This window comes from Phaethon aethereus (assembly GCF_964289735.1).
Source record: "Phaethon aethereus genome assembly, chromosome: 26".
NCBI lineage: Eukaryota > Metazoa > Chordata > Aves > Phaethontiformes > Phaethontidae > Phaethon > Phaethon aethereus.
This window is the reverse complement of record NC_138602.1, coordinates 785668-806034: the sequence shown is the minus strand read 5'-3', so window position 1 is coordinate 806034 and position 20367 is coordinate 785668. Positions and strand designations below refer to the sequence as shown.

The 20367-nt window shown below is 61.3% G+C and overlaps 2 protein-coding genes across 3 annotated transcripts in view; one reads left to right on the top strand and one right to left on the bottom strand.

Moving 5' to 3' along the window:
• PIP5K1C (phosphatidylinositol-4-phosphate 5-kinase type 1 gamma) overlaps positions 1 to 6778 on the bottom strand; it is a gene marked incomplete at its 5' end in the record, with an annotated part of 46329 nt that extends 39551 nt beyond the window's left edge. For both annotated transcript variants that reach the window (XM_082011125.1, XM_082011126.1), the window contains one exon: positions 6679 to 6778. In XM_082011125.1, coding sequence (XP_081867251.1) covers positions 6679 to 6778 — 100 coding nt within the window. The remainder of the gene's footprint in view (positions 1 to 6678) is intronic.
• Positions 6779 to 8086: 1308 nt separating this feature from the next.
• On the top strand, positions 8087 to 20094 carry TJP3 (tight junction protein 3; the record flags this gene model as incomplete). The annotated part of the gene is made up of 20 exons (XM_082010878.1): positions 8087 to 8328; positions 8768 to 8867; positions 12525 to 12713; positions 12794 to 12918; positions 13122 to 13224; positions 13410 to 13863; positions 14169 to 14272; positions 15212 to 15374; positions 15454 to 15544; positions 15768 to 15832; positions 16009 to 16084; positions 16227 to 16383; positions 16782 to 16890; positions 17353 to 17572; positions 17900 to 18096; positions 18318 to 18413; positions 18721 to 18791; positions 18901 to 19212; positions 19338 to 19556; positions 19780 to 20094. Exons 1-20 carry the CDS (start codon positions 8102 to 8104, stop codon positions 20092 to 20094), a joined length of 3393 nt encoding a protein of 1130 aa, XP_081867004.1. The 5' UTR covers positions 8087 to 8101.
• Between the last annotated feature and the right edge of the window lie 273 nt (positions 20095 to 20367).

The following is a 20367-nucleotide window of genomic DNA, read 5'->3' as shown; positions in this document are numbered from 1 at the left end:
GGAAGAGAAGCAAAGGGGCTAACTCATATGGTGAAAGCCTCTCCTCAGAGCTGTGAGATGATGAAACAAGTCATGGCTAGCAGTGACCAGCAGCATCGGAGGGGCGGTGAACGCTGGGGCAACCGAACACGTTGAAACCTCCAGATTTCCTCACTGCCGCAGCACGTACTCTGACTCAGCCTGGGTTATTCACCGCAAGCCAGTGCAAAAACCCACACGTAAGCTGGGGAAGCCACAAGAACACATGATGGAAGACAACAACACGTAATTAGGCGTTGACAGCATTTTCTGCTTAAATATGTGGGTAAGAAGAGACAAAGTGACAGAAAAGCTGCTCTGATCACTTTTAGCTTTTTAGTTACAGAAAATGTTTCCCAGAAAGTACTGAGGTTAACTCAACTACTGGCAACACTGAATAACTCAAACAAACAAATGCCAGGCTGCTTAGGAACAGAGCATTTCTAAGACCTACCTAAAGAAGGAAAAACCCCAACATTACCTTATTATCATTGGCTCTTGTAGGGCTACTTGGAGAGGCCAGGCTCCCCTTCCAGGGACTCAGTGTGCCAGTTATCCGCAAAGGAGGTGAAGAGCCTGGGAAAACCAGCAGACACCTTTTCTTTTGGCACGCAGCTCCCTAGGCGGGTAGGTGAGCCACACCAGGCTGCTCTGCTGAGAAGGTCAGTGCTGATAAGGATCAAGACAAAACTCACTTCACACAGGCCACTAGTTTGGTGTTTTTACACGACCCTCCTCTTTTCTTGTACTTTCATTGTTTCATTTCAGCATTAAACGTCCTTTTGCTTCCAGTCCCTCCCAGTGCCTTGGTTTACCTTTCTGCTGCGCTCCTGTCGTTTCATTGTCGTGAGTGCATTCCTGCAGCTGAACCGATGGGCAGCCCTGCACAGGCAGGGCTCAGCATGGCGTGCATTTTCATTATGGCATCCTTTCCATTAGAGGAAAACGCAAGTGGCTGCACTTGTCTGTTGGACGAACACGGAGCGGTGCACCATCAGTAGGCAGCAAACGCTGAGAGGGTGCTTGTGCCAGGAATTCTGCTTTGCCAAAGACTTCAAGAAAATGACAATATTTTGCTCCTTTGAGTTTCTGCACCAGCCACAGATGGATTTAGAAATGCCAAAATACCACACAGAGATATTGTCCTAATAGTAGTTACTTATTGGGAACCCACAGCAAACAACTAGGGCTTTGCGCCTGCATAATGCTTTAAAAATAGATTCTGCCCAGACCCACAGGCGTGATCACAGACATCCAGTCTGACATGACTAAGAAATTCTGTTCTTGGGCACATTCACAAGGCGACTCAGCTTGCAGGCCTAGAATGCAACAGCTTGGGAGATAGCTGAAGTAAAGTGACACTGTCAACTTAACAAGTTAAATTTAAGGGGACTATCAGAAATTTTGGTTAGAGACCTGCAAAGACTTAATGGGAAACAAAAAACCCTGCCCAGACTTTCTCCTGCTGTTCTGCTGCTATTTACGAGTTTAAACATGCAGAGTCACCCCTCTCCCCACAAAGGCACCTTCAAGAAATGGAGGTGCCAAGGCCTCTGCTTTAAACTTTCTGGGGTCTAGAGAGGATGCCTCAAAACCGGCAGCCTGCTCCGATACCTGCTGCTCCTGCCAGCTCCCCCAGCACCACAGGCTTCGGGGGAGATGAGAGAGGGTGCACCCATGGGATTAGACCATCCGGGGAAGGCAGGACCCACTTTGGCTCCTGCTTTCCGATAGCCAGGCTGTGAGAGGGGACATCTCCCATGAGCAACACGACCAGCAGCTCTGTGCCCGCGCTGCCGGTGGGAGCAGAGCGTGTGAACCAGTCTGCTGAAGGTCACTCCCACCTAAACACAGCCAAACCCACCCTGCACTGGGAGCCACTGGGAGCTAGCAAACATTTCCCCCTCCACCTCCACTTCTGACATTCCCCGGTGTGGTGCAAAAGGGTGCAACGTTTTCTGACTTGCAAGTTAATTACACCTATGCAACGTCTGCAGTTCTCATACGGACAGGTGGGAACTGATCTCATGCTGGTAAGGTCCCAGATAACATGCAGGTACCACATCTATGTCGGGAGCAAGGCACCTGCCAGGCCTCTATAGATTAATCCTGGTCTACAGGAATATGCTTGGCAGCCCGAAAAGATGGACGGGAATAATCAGATGTGACAAAGATGTAAGCAGCATGCTACGCGAAGGGCTCCCCGAGCCCTTGTCAGGGTATCGCAGAGCCGTGGCAGACCTCTTTTGGGACTTGACTGACTGCGATTGAAAGAAGTGTGCATGAAGAAAGGGAGCACTGGAATTCCTGCTGCTGCTTTTCAGGCTGCAACCACCTTATATGGGAAAATCATATTTAATAAGATTGTGCATCTGGCGAGAGCCCATAATGGTCATGTCAGTGAATCACTTCAGTAATTATTCCCAAATTATGCACTGCTCATACTAAATTCACTCCAGTCACCCCCCGAAGAGCCCTTCTGGAGAGACCCAGCGAGCATCCCAAGTGGGACATGGCAGCGGCAGCCTTGCCAGCTGCAGATCCAGCAGCGGTGTAACAGGCTATTATATACATGTCAGTGCCAAATGCTAGTTAATGAAAATTAATCATTCTTCGTCCTGAGTTCTCGGCGATTCATTCTCCAGCCTGTCCTGACACCAAGATACAGACAGGCTCAGCACCCTTCAGGGCAGTGCCCAGATTTCCCTGCCATACAAATACTGCCCTTTGCAGCTCCCAGGTGCCACAATCACAGCTTCCCTATTTGTTTCCAGCCAATTCGTATCTTAAAGGACAATTATTTTGCCAGAGAAGCATGAATTCTATTTTCATTGCCTTCCTCCTTCCCTGCAGCTGAGCTGTGACTTATTGACTGTGAAGTAACTGCAGGGTCTTTAGAAGTTCAAGGCACAGGGTGTTTTTCTGTCTGTTTTTGCCTAGCTGATTCCCTCTGTCATCATCTTCACTAGCACCGTTTCACAGGAGAGAAGCATGTGACATCCAACTAAGCTGTGAACCATAATCATGCTGGGGATGATGTTTACATTTGATTTTTCCTCAAGCTGATAAGCTCTCTCCAATTTCCCTCTCCATCACGTTGGTATGGATTGAACTGCTTGTGCCCCACAGGGTGGAATTCTTCTCTTATCTCTAATCTGCTCACTGAAAAAATTGCTTCCAGCAACCTTTCAAAAGTCACTTCAAAGTTATCATCACAAAGAGGGAAGAGCTGCAATACCATTCTTTGTCTGTTGCAATCAACGCTCTCCCAGTGCTTTTTGCAGATGGCCTTACAGGTGCCGCCAGCATCCAGCACACTTGGCACCACTGGCTGGGGCCGGGATCTCCACTTTGCTATCTCCAGTTCTGGGTACAGTGAGACAACTGTTGAACAAGAGCATAAATACTTGTTAAATCATTTCAGCTCCCTAAAGCAGAGGAATTCAACCCTGAAGAACGTTAGAGGCTTCTGTCCAGGCTCTAAGCCATAGATGATAGGCAGACTGCAACCCATATAACAGGAGACATGAGAGATGGAAATGAATCAGACACCAACTCTACTTCCCCATCAGGCTGAGAATTTCCACCTTTGCAAGAAGATGGTGCAGACCAGCTTTGCTATCGGTTTTGTACCAAACAGCTCTCCAATAACTTGAGGCCCCCTTGGATAAAAGGATATTTCCACACCCTCTGCCTCTGGGCTGCACCCAGGTAGAGGGATGGTGATGTGCCCTCTCCTCACCCAACCATTTCTGGAGCCAGGGCACCCAGCCTGAACGATCCCGGTGCTCACCTGTCACGCCGCAGGCACACAGTGCCTCCACACAGCACCTCCGCTCCTGCCGACAGCTCTGCTATCCACACCAAAACTGGCAAACAGTCCCTTATGCTCCCTGCAGCCCACTCCCAGGGCAAGAGAGTGCAGATTCAGGAAGGAGGCACAGCAGTCATTTATACCCATCAGATTCTGAAACTCCCTTTTCAACCACAGTGGTTACAAAACTTTTAAAACCTCAGAGCTGGGTTCTCAGAAAGGGACAAATTGGGCCTGTGTGTTCATGTATGAGCCCAGCTGCTGGCACTAAATGAGGTCTTCTCCCTCAAAGCATATTATGAGACTTCCAAAAGCTCCCTTTAAGAAGACTCCCCATGCCTTAAGTCAACCTACTGTCAAGGTCTCCCTGACTTTCAGCTCCCCTCCTCCATCCAGCTTTATTCCTGTACCAGACTAACCAGCTCCCCTCTTGATGTTTACCGAGTGCCTGGGGAAGGTCTTTGCTGACCTGACCCAGGATCTGGATTAATCCCACCATGTTTGTTTACTAAGAGCACAGCTCACAGCCATCCCCACTCTCCAGCAAAGACCTGGGGAGCAGATTCCAGCTATGCTGGTAATCCTTCATTAACAGCACAAGCATTAAGGTGAGTGGCACAAAGCACCCGTATAGGTGGGTCAGGAGCACTTCACCACCTCCACTGCTGCTGCAAATAGCAGCGAAGGCATCAGTGCTGCGCGTGCTAAATTGGGTTTGTCACCATCAGCTTCGAAACAGACGACAAAACAGGACGGCGTTCAGCACAAACCCCCTCTGCTCCCGGGCACGTTGCTCTGACACACAGTATTCCCATCTGCTGTAACAAGGGCCACAGAGCATGTCAACGTGCTCCATCAGCCGGCAGTCCCAACCCAAGACCCGCAGCACAGCCCACTGCACACGCGGGTGTAGCCATGTCTTTGTGCACGGCCCACCGAGGGCCACCTCCAGTCACCCCGGGTTTTGTTCTCTTCCAGAAAATACACCTTAGCTGTCGTGCACATTGTCCCCAGCCCTCCTGGGAGCTCCAGTTGCAAGCGTGGCTGAGGGCAAGTGACACAATTTGGACGCTACCCAAGTAAGCAACCTGACTGAAAAAAAAAAAAATCAAAGCATCGGTGAGATTACTGGCTCCATTTCATCTTTTTTACTATCAGTGTAAGGTAAGACAGCCTATGGGTTTGTAAATTCAGATTTACTTGCAAAGAGAAAAAACCCACGCACTCCCTGCTTAAACCCCTCCTGAGCAACAGTCTCCACAGATACCTTGTCCTGAGCAAGAACCCTCTGCCCCCCCCAAAAAACAGAAAGATGACAGACAAATCAGAAGGATAAACAATATTTTAATTGTTCATTGGCAAGAGGTTCTCTCTCTTTCGCTCCCTCAGCATCACAAGCTGGAAGTCCACCAGCCACACCACACCGTGCTGGGGGAACGCTCCCAAAAAAGAGGTCCGAGCAGTGGGTGGGGAACGCTGTGAGCAGCCTTGGGAAAGGCAAGCTGCACACAGCCAGCCCCTCCATTTTCCTTGCAGCACTGAGGAACGGAAGCAGGGAGGCTGGGGACGGGCTGCCACTTGCCAAAATCTCAGCACTTCACCAAAAATTATATGCTACATCCAGCGCCCCCCCCCCCCCGCGGCAGATGACATCTATGAAATAATCACGGCTTCCGCTGTAATTTGTTGTTTCTAGAAGATCTAATGATCCTCATTTAAAGGCCTGAACACAAGGCGATTGCTGTCATAACACAACCAAAACCCGTCACAGCAGGCTCTGAATAAACTTCAGGCTCAGGCGGGTGCTCGGGAGATTGGTGTCAGGCCCAGAAGGGAACACGTCAACCCGACAACAGAGCGGCGCTGTGCGACCTCGCGCAAAACTAAAGCTAGCGATTTTGAGGCTGTTAACGAACTATAAATTATCAGGCAGCACAGGCGGAGGCAGGTGCGCCGGCCCAGCCCCGCACACCCGGCCCAGCCGGATCCGTCGGCGCTGCCGCCGGGCTGGGGCTCACTCCCTGCCCGGCCTTGCCCTCGCCGCCGCGGCCGCCCGGGCCCTGCGGGAGGGAGCACTGGGCGCCGCAGCAGCCCCCCGCAGCCAGGCAGGGCCCGCCGCCCGCCTCCGGGCCCTGCCGCCCCGCCTAGGGCACGGCGGCGCCCGAGGCCCGTCTCCGGAGCAGAGGGGGCAGCGCGGCCCGGCGTCCCTCTCGCCAGCAGGCAAGCGGGCGGCTGCTCCGGCGCAGGGGAGACCCGCTCCCGAGGGTGCCAGGGTGCAGCAGCGCCCGGCACAGGCCCCAGGGCCGGTACCGGAGGCCGGTACCGGGGGCCGGAGAGAAGCCCCGGAGCCGGGCAGGCCGGCCTGTGCCCTGCACTTGCTTCGGGGGTCGCGGCTGCCCCTTCCCAGCAAGCACCGGCCCAGGACACCGCGGGGCGGGAGACAAGCGACAGGCCCAGCACCGGGGAGTCCTGGGCCAACGGGCAGCCCCGGGGGGGCAGAAGCATTCTGGGTCCCCGGGGCGGGGTGGGGGGTGGGAAGAGCGGCAGTTGGACGGCACCACGCGATGCCCCAGGGGTAGCACACTGCGGGGGGGGGGGGAGCTGGGCTGAACCACTCCGAGCCCCCCCCGGGGGACACAAGGCACAACGCGAGGGGCCCGGCCGGGAGGTACCACTCAGACCTCCCCCGGGGGTGCAGCTGGGCTAAACCACTCTGGGCCCGAGGGGGGATGGGACACAGGGACACACAATCCTGGGGGCCCGGCCTGGAGTGGCCCCTCAGGGGGACGGCGACACGCGCAGGAACACGCCAGGGAGCCCGGCCGAGGGTGCCAGCCGCCCGTTACCTCCTGTCGCGTCCAGTCCACCTACGCCAGCCTCTGGGGTGATGGCACCGGCACCCTCCACGGCCGATCCTTCCGCCTCCTCGGGCACCTCCAGCTCCATGGCCGCCGCAAAGGCCGCGTGCGGCGCAGGACGGGACAGGACTGGCCCGGTCCACCGCCACGGCCGCCACCAAACTCCTCCCGACTCCAGCCACCGCCGCTGAGGAGACTGGGAACGCCGGGAACCATAGAGCGCGGGAGGCGCCGCGACTAGACACGCCCCAGCGCCGCAGGGCGGAAGAGGAAGCGGCCAGCACCGGAAATGAAGCTGGCCCCTTCCGCCGGAATTAATCGCGACGCGGGGCCTGGCTGTCGCGATAGTCCGCGGGCTGTCGGAGCAGGACCGGGACCACTCACGGATGGAAGGCACAGGGAGAGGCAGGAGGCCTCGCGCAGCATAGAGCAGCGAAGAGAAAGACCCTCCGCGTCCTCTCTAGCGAGCGGGAGCCACCATAGCGCCGCGGCGCCCCCGAGCGAGGGGAGGGCGGGGGGGGGGGAAGTGTTTGCTGGTCGCCATGGCAGCGTGGGCGGGGCTTCGGCGGGGCGGGGCTGGCCGGTGCGCCGTGCGGGCACGTGTAGGGGTCCGGCCTGCCCCGGGCCCCCGGAACCTCGGTACCGCAGCACCCCGAGACCCCGAGCCCGCTCGCCCCAGGCGCGGCCCAGTGCCGGACCCCGGCGCGGCGGCGTCTCTGGTGCCCCCCGTTCGCCCTCGTGGGACAGGGGCCCTGCCGGTGCCGGGCGCCGCCTCCCCGCCCTCCGCCTCAGCGGGTCCCCGCGGGAGCCGCGACAGCCCCGCGGCCGGCACGGGGTGCGCTCCCTTCGAGGTGCCCCGCGGCCCGGCCACCGCGACCCCGCTCGGCGCCACCGCCGCCGCTTCCCAGCCCGGCCCCGCGGCGAGCCCGGCACGTGGCACCATCTAGCGGCGCCGCGGGTGCGGGTCAGGCCCGGGTGCGGGTCAACCTCTGGGTGCGGGTCAACCTCTGGGTGCGGGTCAACCTCTGGGTGCGGGTCAGGCCCGGGTGCGGGTCAGCCCGGTCGGCCCCGCTGGAGCTCCCGGCTGGTCCCTTCACGCCAGCGTGCCCTGGCCCCGGGGGACAAACGTGTCCCGGGCAGGGGCAGCCCCAGCCGCCACCCGCCCGGCATTAGCGCCCAGCCTTCGGGGCAGCGTGGGAAGCGCCGTCCCCCCGCCCGAGGCGACCCGGGCCGCGTCCCGGCGCGGAGGGAGCGCAGCCGCCGGCCCCACAGCAGCTGAGGCGGCCGCGGCGGGGTCTGGGGAGCGGCGGCCGTCTGGACGGGGCTGCTCCGTCTTCCCCTCGGGGCTGGCGGGGGCTTCGGCGAGCAGGAGCCCCTTGACGCCGGTCTGACGAGCGGTGAGGAAGGCGCCATGTCTCCGGCGCCGCGGTGGCGGCTGGTGGCCGGGGGCTTCAGGAGGAGCTGGTCACCCCGCGACGCCCCGCGGCAGGGCTGTGACCTCCTCCTGCGGCACCGGCACCGGTACCGGCCCCGGCGGGAAGCAGCAGCCTGGACGGAGAGCCAGGGCGTGGAGCTGATTTCTGTCACTGCAGGAAAGCGACCCCGCGGGAGGAGGAGTGTCGTGGGGCTGGTCCCCAGGTGGGGGGCAGAGGGAAGGGGAGGAAGGAGGGATGGGGTCACCTTTTCCCCTGCAAACCGCCCCCCGGACCGGGAGCCCCAGGCTGGCCACCATCCCTGTTCCGTCTTGGGGCACTGGGTGAAGCCGTTTTGTCCCCCCGGGGACTCCCAAGCGCTGCTGCTGGGAGGGTTTGGGGTCCGGGGCGGTGCGGGTTGCTGCAGAGCCCCACCACCTCCTTGGGGGGAGGCCAGGCTGAGGGGGGGGAAGGACCCCCGGGCCCAGGCACCACCGGTCCCAGCGTCCTGTGAATCTGACTCTGCCCAGGACTGGGTGGGGGGCGAGTGGACGTGGCTGAGCCCGCAGCACCATCGAGGGTAAGGGGGACAGCCCCCCCCGTGCCTCCTGCAGTGCCCGAGAAGCTACCCCGGGACGCCCTCCCTTGCTCCTTCCCTCCTGCAGGCAGCGCCTGGCCCACAAAGGGTTACGCAAGGCACCCTGGAGTGACACCACTGCCACCAGCCCGGGAGCTCCGCTCCTTCCTGGTCGGATCCAAGGCTCGGTGAGTGCCTAACCCTGTCCCCCGGGATCTGCCAGCCCTAGCTGGGGACAGGGACCCAGCCCTGCTTTCACCCGGGGAACCAGCCATGCTTTGTCTCTCTCTGGGTGGCGCCAGGACCCAGTGACCATCTTAGAGTCCTGCCTCGATGGCAGGGAGTTGCCCCGGGGGGATCCTGGGACCCTGCCATCAATAGCTCCATGCCTGGAGGGCTGCAGGATATGACTCCATCCCACTGATTTACACCCCGGTGGGGTCAGACCTTCCAGAGACCCTTTTCCCAGAGCGGGGTGTCAGGATCAGCCCATCGTGCTGTGGGTGGGGTTGGGTTAGAGGAGCTTCTCAGTGATCTGGGACTCCGGTCCTGGAGTCCAGCCAGGACTAGACAAGGGACAAGAGGTTGTGCAGCACTGGAGATCAGGGACCCCAGTGGCCTCAGGAAGGCTTCGGGGTCCCAGATTGAGGACCCCCCATCAGCAGAGGGCTTGGGAAACAGGTTATGGGTGGTGGGGATGGCTGTGGGGCAAGGCTGGGGTGGGCAGCTGCATCGCTCTCTGGTAATTAACCTCCCCACCCACTGCTGTCCCCATGGTGGGCATTGCCAGCCCTGAATCAGGGACCCTGCAGTGGGACCAGCTGCCCCAGCACAGACCAGGCTTCGTTTGGCATTAAAAACCCTGGGAGATATCGGCCACAGTGTGTGCGTGGGGCAGAGTGGGGCATATGGGGCTACCCGTGCTGCTGGTGCCCGGTGCCGGGCGTGTTGCACCGGGCCACGGTCAGCTCAGCCCAGATACTGCCTCTCCCGGCGGGGCCATTTCGGGTGCGGGCTGGTTTCTGTCGGAAACCGGCCGAGCCGGCTCCTCCAGCTGCCAGCCTTGGCCTTTGGCTGCGGGCAGGCCCTGCACCACGTCCCCGCGGGGGCCTGCACCACGTCCCCGCGGGGGAGACTGGGACCGGGGCTTGGCGGCACCGTGGGCGCTGCCTGTGCCGGCTGGCAAGACTGGGGCTGCTGCCGTCCCCCCAGTGTGTCCCCCGCCCCAGACTGCTCCTGCCCACGGAGAGCCACAGACAGCAGTGGGATGCAGGTGCGTGGCCAATTTGTGGCACACCAGTGATTGGGACAGCAGTGGGAGCCGGCTGGGGACAGTGAGAGGCTGTGTTGGGTGGCAGTGGGGCTGGCTCGGGCACAGCAGATGAGCCGTCGCCCTGGGGAGGGGGATGCTCTGGCTGCCCCACGGTTGGGGTCCCTTAGACCTGTGGCTCATGCCATGTCACCCACGGGTGTCCAGGGAGCCCATAAGCACTGACCAGCCAACAGTGGTGACATGGCTGAGATGAGACCTGCCAGTTCAGCTCACTGATCCATCAGGAAACCACCCCACCGCCATGCTGGGGTCTCCTCTTTATTACCAGTCTTACAAGCAGCGGGACAGGACCTTGGGTGCCACCACACCAGGGTCCTGCTCAGCCCCAGCCAGCCCTGGGCACATATGTCCCCGTGTGTTGAGCACCGGAGGGTGGCGGGTGGGTGCCCAGGCTGCTTTCAGCAGCTCATGACGCAGAGTGGAAACCCGGACTCTGCCCTCCACGCTTGCTGGCTTGCAGCCCAGCTGACCGGGGCTATTTCTGAGGCTGCAGTGAATGATTACAGCGTCCCTCCCCGGGGCTGCTGTGAGCCAGGTCTCATTTTGGGGGCTCAGCTGGCTGCTTCTGGCCGCTCCAGCTGAGGGCTGCCCACAGGAAGGCCCGTGCTGGAGCTGAGCCACTGTGCTTGCCCCAGGGCTGGCTGCCCACTGCCGGCCCCAGCTTCCCCATGGGATCCCTGCTCAGCATTGCCCACGGCATTGCCCACGGCATTGCTCACAGGGCATCAGCGCGCGTCTCTGATGCCCCCCGGTCCCGCTGACGCTGCCCTGCAGCCAGTTCCCAAAGGGGCCGTGGAGGTTTCCAGCTTCCCGCAGCGCCGACATGGCGGGGCCCCGGCTGGGCCCGAGGGTGGCCGAGCTGCACTGGGGAGCCAGCACGGCCCCCGGCACAGCGGTCCCGGAGCCCTCGGGCACCCTGGGGCCGTGCAGGTGCCATGGGACAGGGTGCTCGGGCAGCAGGGCCACTGCAGCCAGACTGGGGGCTGCTGCCGCCGCAGAGCCATCGGCCAGTCAGAGCCCTGGAGGTCTGCCGTGGCAGAGCCATTGGCCAATCAGAGACCCTGGAGATCTGCTGTGGCAGAGCCATTGGCCAATCAGATCCTGGAGAGGCTTGTCACAGTACAGATACCAGCCAATCAGAATCCAAAGACATGCCACAGCAGAGCTGTTGGCCAGTCGGAGATCGGAGGGATCTACTGTGGCAGAGCAGCCAAGCAATCAGTGTCCAGAGAGACCTGTGGTGGCGGAGCCATTGGCCAACGGGGTCTTGGGGTCCTGCCATGGCAGAGCTGCCAGCCAATCAGTGCCAGGGGACAGTGCCCACGCCTCAGCTGCCGGCCAACCACCACTGGGGACATCTCTCCCAGCGAGCTGCTGGCCGGTTCTCGATGGCGGCACAAGGGTGCCCTGCACCAGGCCCGGCAGCGCCAGGTGGCCACGGCCCATTGTGCCCGTGATGGGCTGTGTCTGTGCCGGAGCTGTGGCCATGCTGTGCCTGTGCCGTGCTGTGGGTGGGACCAGGATGGGCGCTGGCAGCCCCGGGGTGCCTGGGGTGGGAGGGGGACACAAGGTCCTGGGGCAGCCCGGTCGGCACTTCACCTCCCTCCGGCTGTGGGCTTGCAGCTGGCATGGGCGAGCGATGGGTGTGGGTCTGTCCTCCCCAGTCCCCGTGCCGGGTGGAGGGGTGAGCACCCGGCAGTGCTGGCGGCATCACGCTGGGCTCTTGGCTTTCCTGCCCCCATCACCCCGGAGAATGACCTGATGGTCTCACCCGGGTTTCCTTGGCATGTGCAATGGCACAGATAAACCCAGACCCTTTGAGTTGCTGATCAAACTGGCTCCTTCCCGTCCCACTCCATGGGAAGTCGCAGGATGCTCTGGGCCCACTGTCACCCACTCCACGCAGGGATCCCACGTCTCTCTGGGTTCACGCCAGTGTTTCCTCCGGGGAGCCAGGAGCTGGTGGAGGGGATCCCCAGGCCCGTCCCAGGTGTTTGAGCCTGGGCAGGATGTCACCCTGTGAGTCAGGCTCATCTGTCCTAGGTGGAAAATGTTGGAGTTGGGGAAAACCCAGGGAAACCAAAGGGTGAAGCCGGGGCACTGGTGCTCCCAAAGCAGTTGGCAGAGCTGCTGGCTCTGCCATCATGCCAGAGCCCAGAGCAGGCGGGCGGGAGGTCACTGAAGCACCATCCAAAGCAGCACCCCGAGGTCTGCCAGCTCCCGGCGGGAGGGAGGGGAGCAGGACCATGAGAATGTCGTGGGCAGGTGGCCCCAGCCATGGAGATGGGTCCTGACCTGCTAGCCCTGCATAAAACCTCCCTTTCCGTGGACACACATCCGAGGGGATGGAGATGGCCCTCCCAAGGGGAGGATTTCATGCTGCATGGAGGCAGCTCTGGGTTTCGGAGCCAGCTCCCATGCAGTGTTAGCTGGGGTGCGACACAGCTGCACGTTCTGGTGCCTGTGGTCCCTGGGGCCCGCAGTTCAGCTTTGCTTCTGCTCGTCGTTGCAGCCTGAAGTGGGATTGAGGAAGGGGCCAGCGGCTGCGAAGAGGAGCTGGAGCCGGTCCACACCCCCGGCCGCCGGGCAGGGGCGGCTGCGCCGGCCGGCCACTGCAGTCGCCCACCCTCGCTTGCGTTGGCGAGTGGCCGCCATGGAGGAGATGGTGATCTGGGAGCAGCACACAGTGACGCTGAGCAAGGTGAGCGTGGCCCAGGATGGCCACGGGATGGGGTCTGTGGGGCCGGCTCTGCCTGACTCCTCTCTGCCTGTCCCTGCTAGGACCCTCAACGGGGCTTTGGCTTCGCTGTCTCTGGAGGCCGGGACCGTCCCAACAGGATGACTGGGGACACAGCGGTGGTTGTTTCGGATGTGGTGTCTGGAGGCCCGGCAGTGGGCCGGCTCCAGTGAGTGTGCGGGGACATGGGGACATCGGGGGTGCTCACTGCCAGCAGTGACGGGAAGGGCAGTGAATCGCTCCTGCAGGGACAGGGTCAGCACTGCTGCCACCCTACCTGGCTGGGATGGGGTCTCCTTGGGGCAACAGCTGCCTTCACCACCCCACCAGCTCTCCCCCGGGGCAGAGCCATGGCTGTCTTTTCCCTCCCAGGAGGAAGGATCACATTGTGATGGTGAATGGCCTTTCAATGGAGAATGTCTCGTCCTCCTTCGCTATCCAGACACTTAAAACCTGTGGCAAGATCGCCAACATCGTGAGTGTGCCGTGCAGTGGGACAGGGCCGGCGTCATGCATGGAACCGCACCGTGCCTGTTCCCATCCCAGCTCCCCTGTCTCACACACCCTGGGATTCCCATTTGGGGCTTGGAAATTGCTGTAGAAAGATCTGGCAGAGATGGCTGCACCCAGCATCCTTTCCTTCTCACTTTCCACCTGCAGACACTGAAAAGACCAAAGAAGATCTACCTCCCCGTGAGCAAGAGCAGCCCTGAGTCGCCCACCGTGCCCCGGCACGATGACTCAGACGAGGACTACAGGTCGCACGGTGCGGATCCAGCCCTGCACCACTCCTGGGATGACCTGGACCACAGCCAGGGCTATGACGGGGACTCATCCAGCGAGAGGAGCTCCGGCCACCACCGGGATGACCACCTCCACCACAAGCCAGTGTCCCGGAGCCGGAGGCAAAGCCAGGACAGCAGCCACCGGAGGCAGAGCCCAGGCAGCAGCTCGGATCGGAGGGGCTACAGCCGGCATCGCTCTGCCAATGGCTTCGGCCACAAAGGGGACACCAATGGGCTGGCCCTCGTGTCAGGCTTCAAGTGGCTGCCGCAGCGGGGTGTGCCGACAAAGCCCATCACATCAGTCCTGGTGAAGCAGAAGGAGAATGAAGGTGAGGGTCTCCTGCTCCCTCTGTCCCCGGGTCTTGTCACCTGATTTTTGGTCCTGCGTCCCCCTGGGGAGGAGGCGATGGCAGGCTGGTGCCAGGGTCTGGCATGTGGCGAGGGGGCAGTGCATGCCATGCTGGGTGCACCAAACCTGCCTGGCCTCAGCCCGGGGTTGCAGAGCTCAGATTTGGGGCTTGCTAGTCCCCAAGGCGAGCCAGGGCAGGCTTGCGGGGATGGTGGCGAGGGGGGACCTTGAGGGGGTCCTACATCTGCCTAGCTCTGGCACTGTCATGGGCTCTCTCTGGCACAGATTACGGCCTGAAGCTGGGAAGTCGGCTCTTCATCAAGCACATAGTGGAGAGCGGGCTGGCGGCGAAGCGCAGCTCCTTGCAGGAAGGAGATCTCATCCTGAAGGTACAAGGTCCCATGGGGTGCACAGCACTTGCTGGGGATCTCATCTCCCCCTCTCCGGGTGGCTTGTCCCTGGCTAGTGTCACCGCAGGGGATAAGCCAAGAGTGTGCTTCTCTCTGCTGCTGGCAAAGGATGGCGGCTTGGCCGAAGGCAGCTCTGTCTGGTGCCCGCACCCTGCCCTGGCTCCCCAGCCATCACCAGGGACCCTGCTTGGGCTCTTGGGGACCAGCTCCCCGCGACGCCGAGGCTGGCTGGTTGAGGCAGCCCCGCGGCATTCAATCAGGGATGGTGCTTTGTCCTACTGCACAGCAGGATTGTGTCTGCCCCACTGTCCCCACGGCATGTGGTCCCCTGCCACGTGTGCATGTCCCTGCCGGGGGAAGCAGTTGGCCCTGCTTCACTTGACATACTCTGAAGACTGGAGCTCAGGTCTTCAGAGTATGTCAAGTGAAATGATGCTTAAAGTATGTGGGGAAGAGGAAATAGAGGAGGGAGATGCTTCGTTTGCACACATGGGCCAGGCAGACCCGCAGCTCCTGGGAACTGGGGCAAATGGAAGGGATTTCATCCCAGCAATCTGTTGGGAAAAGCTGCTGCACCTCAGGGAGATCACAGCCCCATGGTCCACTTGGGGCCTGACTCCCTGGCACCAGCTCAGTGCGTGGAAGGACAGCACTGGGCCAAGGTCAACATAAAACTGAGCTTCAGGCAGCATCTGAGCGGGTCTCTGCAGCTCCTGCCTTCGTGCAGCACTCCCCTGCAGCTAAAGGTGGGAGTTAATTAGGCTCGCTAATTTGTTTCCTCTGTGCCGGATGAGGCCCCACTGGGAAGCAGCCAGGAACATGGACACTGCCCAGAATTAGGCGAAGCCATGGGAGCAAGGCCAGGTGGGGCTTTCCTGGGAGCAAGTGCCCTGAGGCCTTCCACTCTGCCCCCTCCAGATCAATGGGGTGGCCAGTGAGGACATGTCCCTGGCTGACACCCATCAGCTCATTGAGCGGACAGAGGGGACCCTGACCCTGCTCATCCTCCGGGACCACCGGCAGTTCTTGGTCAACATCACTGATGTAGGAGACAGCCAGAGCGACAGCTCCCGTATGGATGGTGAGGGGACACGGTGATGTGGCCAGGGGACAAACACACAGCACAGGTCACTAATGCGTCTCCCCTCCTGTTGCTGCAGATATCTCTGACATTGACTCTGAACTGTCCCATCCGCCATCCCCTGAGACCTCCCTGCAACCTCCAGCTGCTGCCAGGATGAATTCACCACTGTAAGCCCTGCACCGTCCCCATCAGCCCCTCTTTCCCCCATCAGATCCCCCTGTGTTCTCTGTCTGTCTGGAGGGGCTGGTTCTCCTCCACCCCAGAGCCAGCTTACTCTGGAGGTGGGACTGCCATTTAGTCCCCATCTTGCTCCGCTTGGCACTGCCTGCCCGTACCCATCCAGCGCCTGCTTCCATGACCTGCCTAAATCCTGCCCCAACTTTGTTCCAGGGAGAGGAGACGATTGAACAGGGACCCTGCGGCAGACACGATCGTGGGCAATGCGTGGGGCCCTGGTGAGTGAGCTCAGATCAGGCTGCGAGACCTCAGGGCACTGAGTAGGCTCCAGGCTCCTGCGTGTCTCCGCTGCCCGAACCCCCCAGTAGAGCTGTGCCAGGTCTCGCTGTGCCTCAGCTGCCCCAGCAGCGGTGCAGCCACCGCCGCCTCCTGGACCAGCTCTCCTTCCCTGCAGACCTCGAAGCTGTGGAGGGGGATGGCTGCCACAGCCCCCATGCCAGCCCTGCTGCCCAAGCTGCCCGCAAGGACAGGTACGTCTGTGAGAGGTGGTGGGGAAGGGCTGGGGGAGATGGGGAGCTGCTCCGGCAGAGGACTGGGGTCACAGGGCCAGTGACCCCCTGCGCTGTTGCTGGCACGTCACTGCCGGGCTGACTGCGGCTTCCCCCATGGCAGGTACAGCGCCGACTCCACGGTCGTGCGCTTTGTGAAGGCCAAGAGCGTCGGGCTGCGGCTGGCTGGCGGGAACGACATGGGGATCTTCGTGTCAAGTGTGCAGGAGGGGAGCCCGGCTGACAGCCAGGGTGTCCGGGAGGGGGATCAGATCCTGCAGGTACCCAGGGCTGGGAACAGCTCTGAATGCTGCTACACCTGGACTGGCCCCATCCCTCTTGGGTCTGATGCCCCTCTGGGGCTTGGATTTCTCCTGCTGGGCATCGTTTTGGGTCAGTGCTGGTGCCCATGGACTGTACCTGTCGGGCTGGCTCTGTGGGCACTGCACGAGGGGATGGTCCCGTCTCCAGCACCGAGCTAACATCCCACAGGGTCCAGACATCATCTCAGCTGGCCCAGGGGCCCTCCCCAGGATTACTAGGGGTTGTGGCAGGCAGTTGGGTGACAGGGACCAGTTCCCTCTCCCACCCTGTCCTGGGCACTGCTGTCCCTGGGACCCCCACTGGTAGCTGCGCCCTCCGTCCCACTGGCGGGGCCGTAAGTACTTTTCTGCGGCAGGTGAATGACACCAGTTTCCAGAACCTGACCCGTGAGGAGGCCGTGGAGTATCTCATGAGGCTGCCGCCGGGTGAGGAGATCACGCTGTGGACCCAGAGGAAGCAGGACAGTGAGTGATGACCGGACTAATCCTAGGCTTGTGCCTCTCCATCCTCTGACTCTTCTGAGCAAGCATTGGAGCTGTTGGACTTGCCACAGCCCTTTATGCCCCTGCAGGGTGGTCCTTCTTCACTGCACCCCTCTCCTCTTCCTCCAAAGAGGTGATGGGAGGGGACCAGACCATCCCGGCCCCATTTGTGCCTTGGCATCCTGCTGCACGGGGTCTTTATGGTACTGTGGCTCAGCCTGGAGAGGCCAGTGTGTGCTGGGGGTTCAGGTCCTGCTGTCCCCAGAGTGCCTGAGAGTGCCATGGGAGGAAAAGGTGTTCCCAATACACCTCTTAGCAGCAAGGGCTACTGTGGAGGCTCCTGGCCAGCCCAGCTCCTTCCCAAATCCCTCCAGCACCTTCCTTTCCAGCATGTTCCTCCAAAGCCACTTCTTCCCCTCATGGTCCCTCTCACCTTGAGTCTAGTTTACAGGAAGGTGATCTTGACCAATGTGGGTGACTCATTCTACATCCGGACGCACTTTGACTTCGAGAAGGACACACCGTCGGGGCTCAGCTTTGTCCGTGGGGATGTCTTCCACGTGCTGGACACCATGTACCGGGGAAGGCTGGGGAGCTGGCTGGCTGTGCGCATGGGCAGGGACCTGCAGGAGCAGGACAAGGGCATCATCCCCAACCGGAGCAGGTAGCGGTGGAGCCAGGAGCAGCCCCAAGATGAGCAGAGCCAGGGGATGTCTCCCCAGTGAGACAGGGACATGGGTGATGGGCCCAGTAAGAGGCAGGGCAAGGGTGCAGCGGTGGGAAGCGTGAGACTGTGAAACGCCTTCTCAGGGGTGACGGGATTGATGGTTTGGTTGTCCAAGATCCCAGGGGGAAGAGGCTACCACAGCCTCATCCAATCATGCCACCGAGCGGGGATGCCAGTTTCTCCTGCCCTGCTCCTCAGAGCCCGGAGAGACAAAGCAGGGCGTAAATCTGGAGGCTCCAGATCCTGAGCACTTTCCCCTCCCAGGGCCGAGCAGATTGCCAGCCTGGAGCTGGTGCTGAAAGCCACATCAAGTGCCAACCCCTCTGGGGCACGAGCTGAGTTTTGGAAGCTGCGGGGCCTGCGGGGAGCCAAGAAGATGCTGCGGAAGAGCCGGGAGGACCTGTCCACCCTCACAAAGCAGGGCCGCTACCCACCGTACGAGAGGGTGGTCCTGAAGGAAGGTGGGCACCAGGGCTGTGTCCCCATTGCCCAGACCCACCCAGGGAACATCAGCCCCAAGGCTGCCCCACTGTGGGTGCTAGTGGGCTCTGCTCTCCTGGGAGAAGCGGGGTGAGTCCCAGGCCGCCCACAGGCACCTTGAGGAGTGGGGCTGGGTGCCCGGGTGCTGTGAGCTCTGCCCTCACTGCCAGCCTCCCTGAGCCAGTCTGTCTTCTCCCCACAGCCAGCTTCAAGCGGCCGGTGGTGATCCTGGGCCCCATCGCAGACATTGCCATGCAGAAGCTGAGCACGGAGCTGCCTGAGCTGTTTGAGATTGCCCGTAAGTGCCCCCCACGCTGGGGGGAAATTTTATCCAGCAGCCGGACCCTCAGTGTCTGCAACCTGTGGGAGCTCTTTACTGTGGCTCTGTCCCAATCCTGCCTCGCTGCCCCCTCCTCATGACACCCCAACATCTTCCTGGGCGCATTCACCCTCTCCCCATGCATCATGATACCAGCCAGGCCCCAGACATGCCCCTGCCTTGAGGGACACAGCCCCGGGGCTGGCACAGCCAGACCCTGCCTGGGGCATCCGGAGATGCTCCATCTCCCCCAGCCCCTCTCACACCACATCTCCGTCTCCGGCAGCGAGTGTGCCCCGAGACGGGGCATCGTCCAAGGTCATCAAGTTGGACTCAGTGCGGCAGATTGCAGAAAAGGTGAGAGACCTTTCTGGTGTCCTTGGAGCCAGGTGGGCCAGGGCCTGAGGGGAAGCCCATGGCCTCTGTCCCTGTCCCCAGCGGGGCTGATGGCTGTGCTGTACCCCAGGACAAGCATGCCCTGTTGGACATCACACCCTCGGCTGTGGAGCGCCTCAACTACGTGCAGTACTACCCGGTGGTGGTGTTTTGCGAGCCCGAGAGCCGGCAGGGCATCAAGGCCATGCGCCAGTGGCTGGCACCCGACTCCAGGAAGAGCTCCCGGCGCCTCTACACCCAGGCCAGCAAGATGAAGAAGTACTGCAGCCACCTTTTCACTGCCACCGTTAGCCTCAGCGGCAGTGGCAATGCCTGGTACGAGGCGATCAAGGACATCATCAGGATGCAGCAGAACCAGCCCGTCTGGACGGCTGCAGAGCCGGTACGGGGCACGGGGTCCCTGCAGCAAGGCTCAGTCTGCTGGGGCTTCAGCCAGGCAGGTGACGGGGCCATGCACCCATGCCCCCACACCTGGGGTCCCACCTTGCTGTCATCCCCACCCCACAGGCAGATATGGCACTGGAGGACACTCTGGACCTGCTGAACCCGCCGAGCGTGGCAACCTCGGGCTACCTGACCTGCGACAGTCACGCCAACAGCGACTATGACGACACAGATGGCGAGGTGGAGGATGCCTATGACCAGCCTGGGCTGGCCCGCTCCTCTGAGCCAGCACAGATGTCCCCAGGCCACAGCCTGAGCAAGCCGGTGGGTCCCCCCATACTGGTACGAGGGGCTGAGGGGGCAGAGGGGGGTGGCACAGTGCCTGGCTACAGGGGCCAATTTCTATCCCCTGCGGCACAGGCAGGGCGTCGCCTCTAGCTGCAGGGTCCGGCTGCGCATCCATGCTCAGCTCTGATTCCCCATGAGGGAATGCAGCCCAGCCCCAGGCTGGTGCACAAATCCTGCCCTTACTTCCGACCCTCCCCGTTTCTCTGGTGTTTCACAGGTGACTGAGCAACGCCAGCATGGCCAGCGGGGCCAGCGCTACGACAGCATCAGGTACCTCGTGCACCAGGGCCAGCCCTGGCACTGGGGAGGGCCTGCGGAGCCGGAGCCGAGGGTGCCAGCTCTGCCTGGCCCGGCCCCGCGCAGCAGGGGACTGTCTCTGCCCCCTGCCCCAACCGGGTGCCAGAGGCATCACCGAGGCTTCTCATCCCCCAGGGAATACGAGCATGACGCTGTGAGGAAGAGGTTCACCCGGGCCAGGGAAGACTCAGACCAGGATGAAGGCTACGAGTGGGGCCCAGCTACAGACGTGTAGCAGCACTGCTGGCCTCTGCCCCCCTGGGCCAGCTTTGCCGCAGCCCCACGCCACCGGCTCCACGTGACAGTGCAGGTAGCGCCATGCAGCACCCCGCAGCCAGGCTGGGTTGGGCCTAAGCCTGCTGTGCCCCTCACCACCCAGCGCCTTCTTCACCCTTTTGGCCACGGCCTCTGCTGCTGGAATAAAAGGGATGTTTTGATCAGGACGGGCTGTTTCTGTGCGTGCTGGGTGGCAGCGTGCAGGGGGAAACCCACGCGGCAGGGTGGCCAG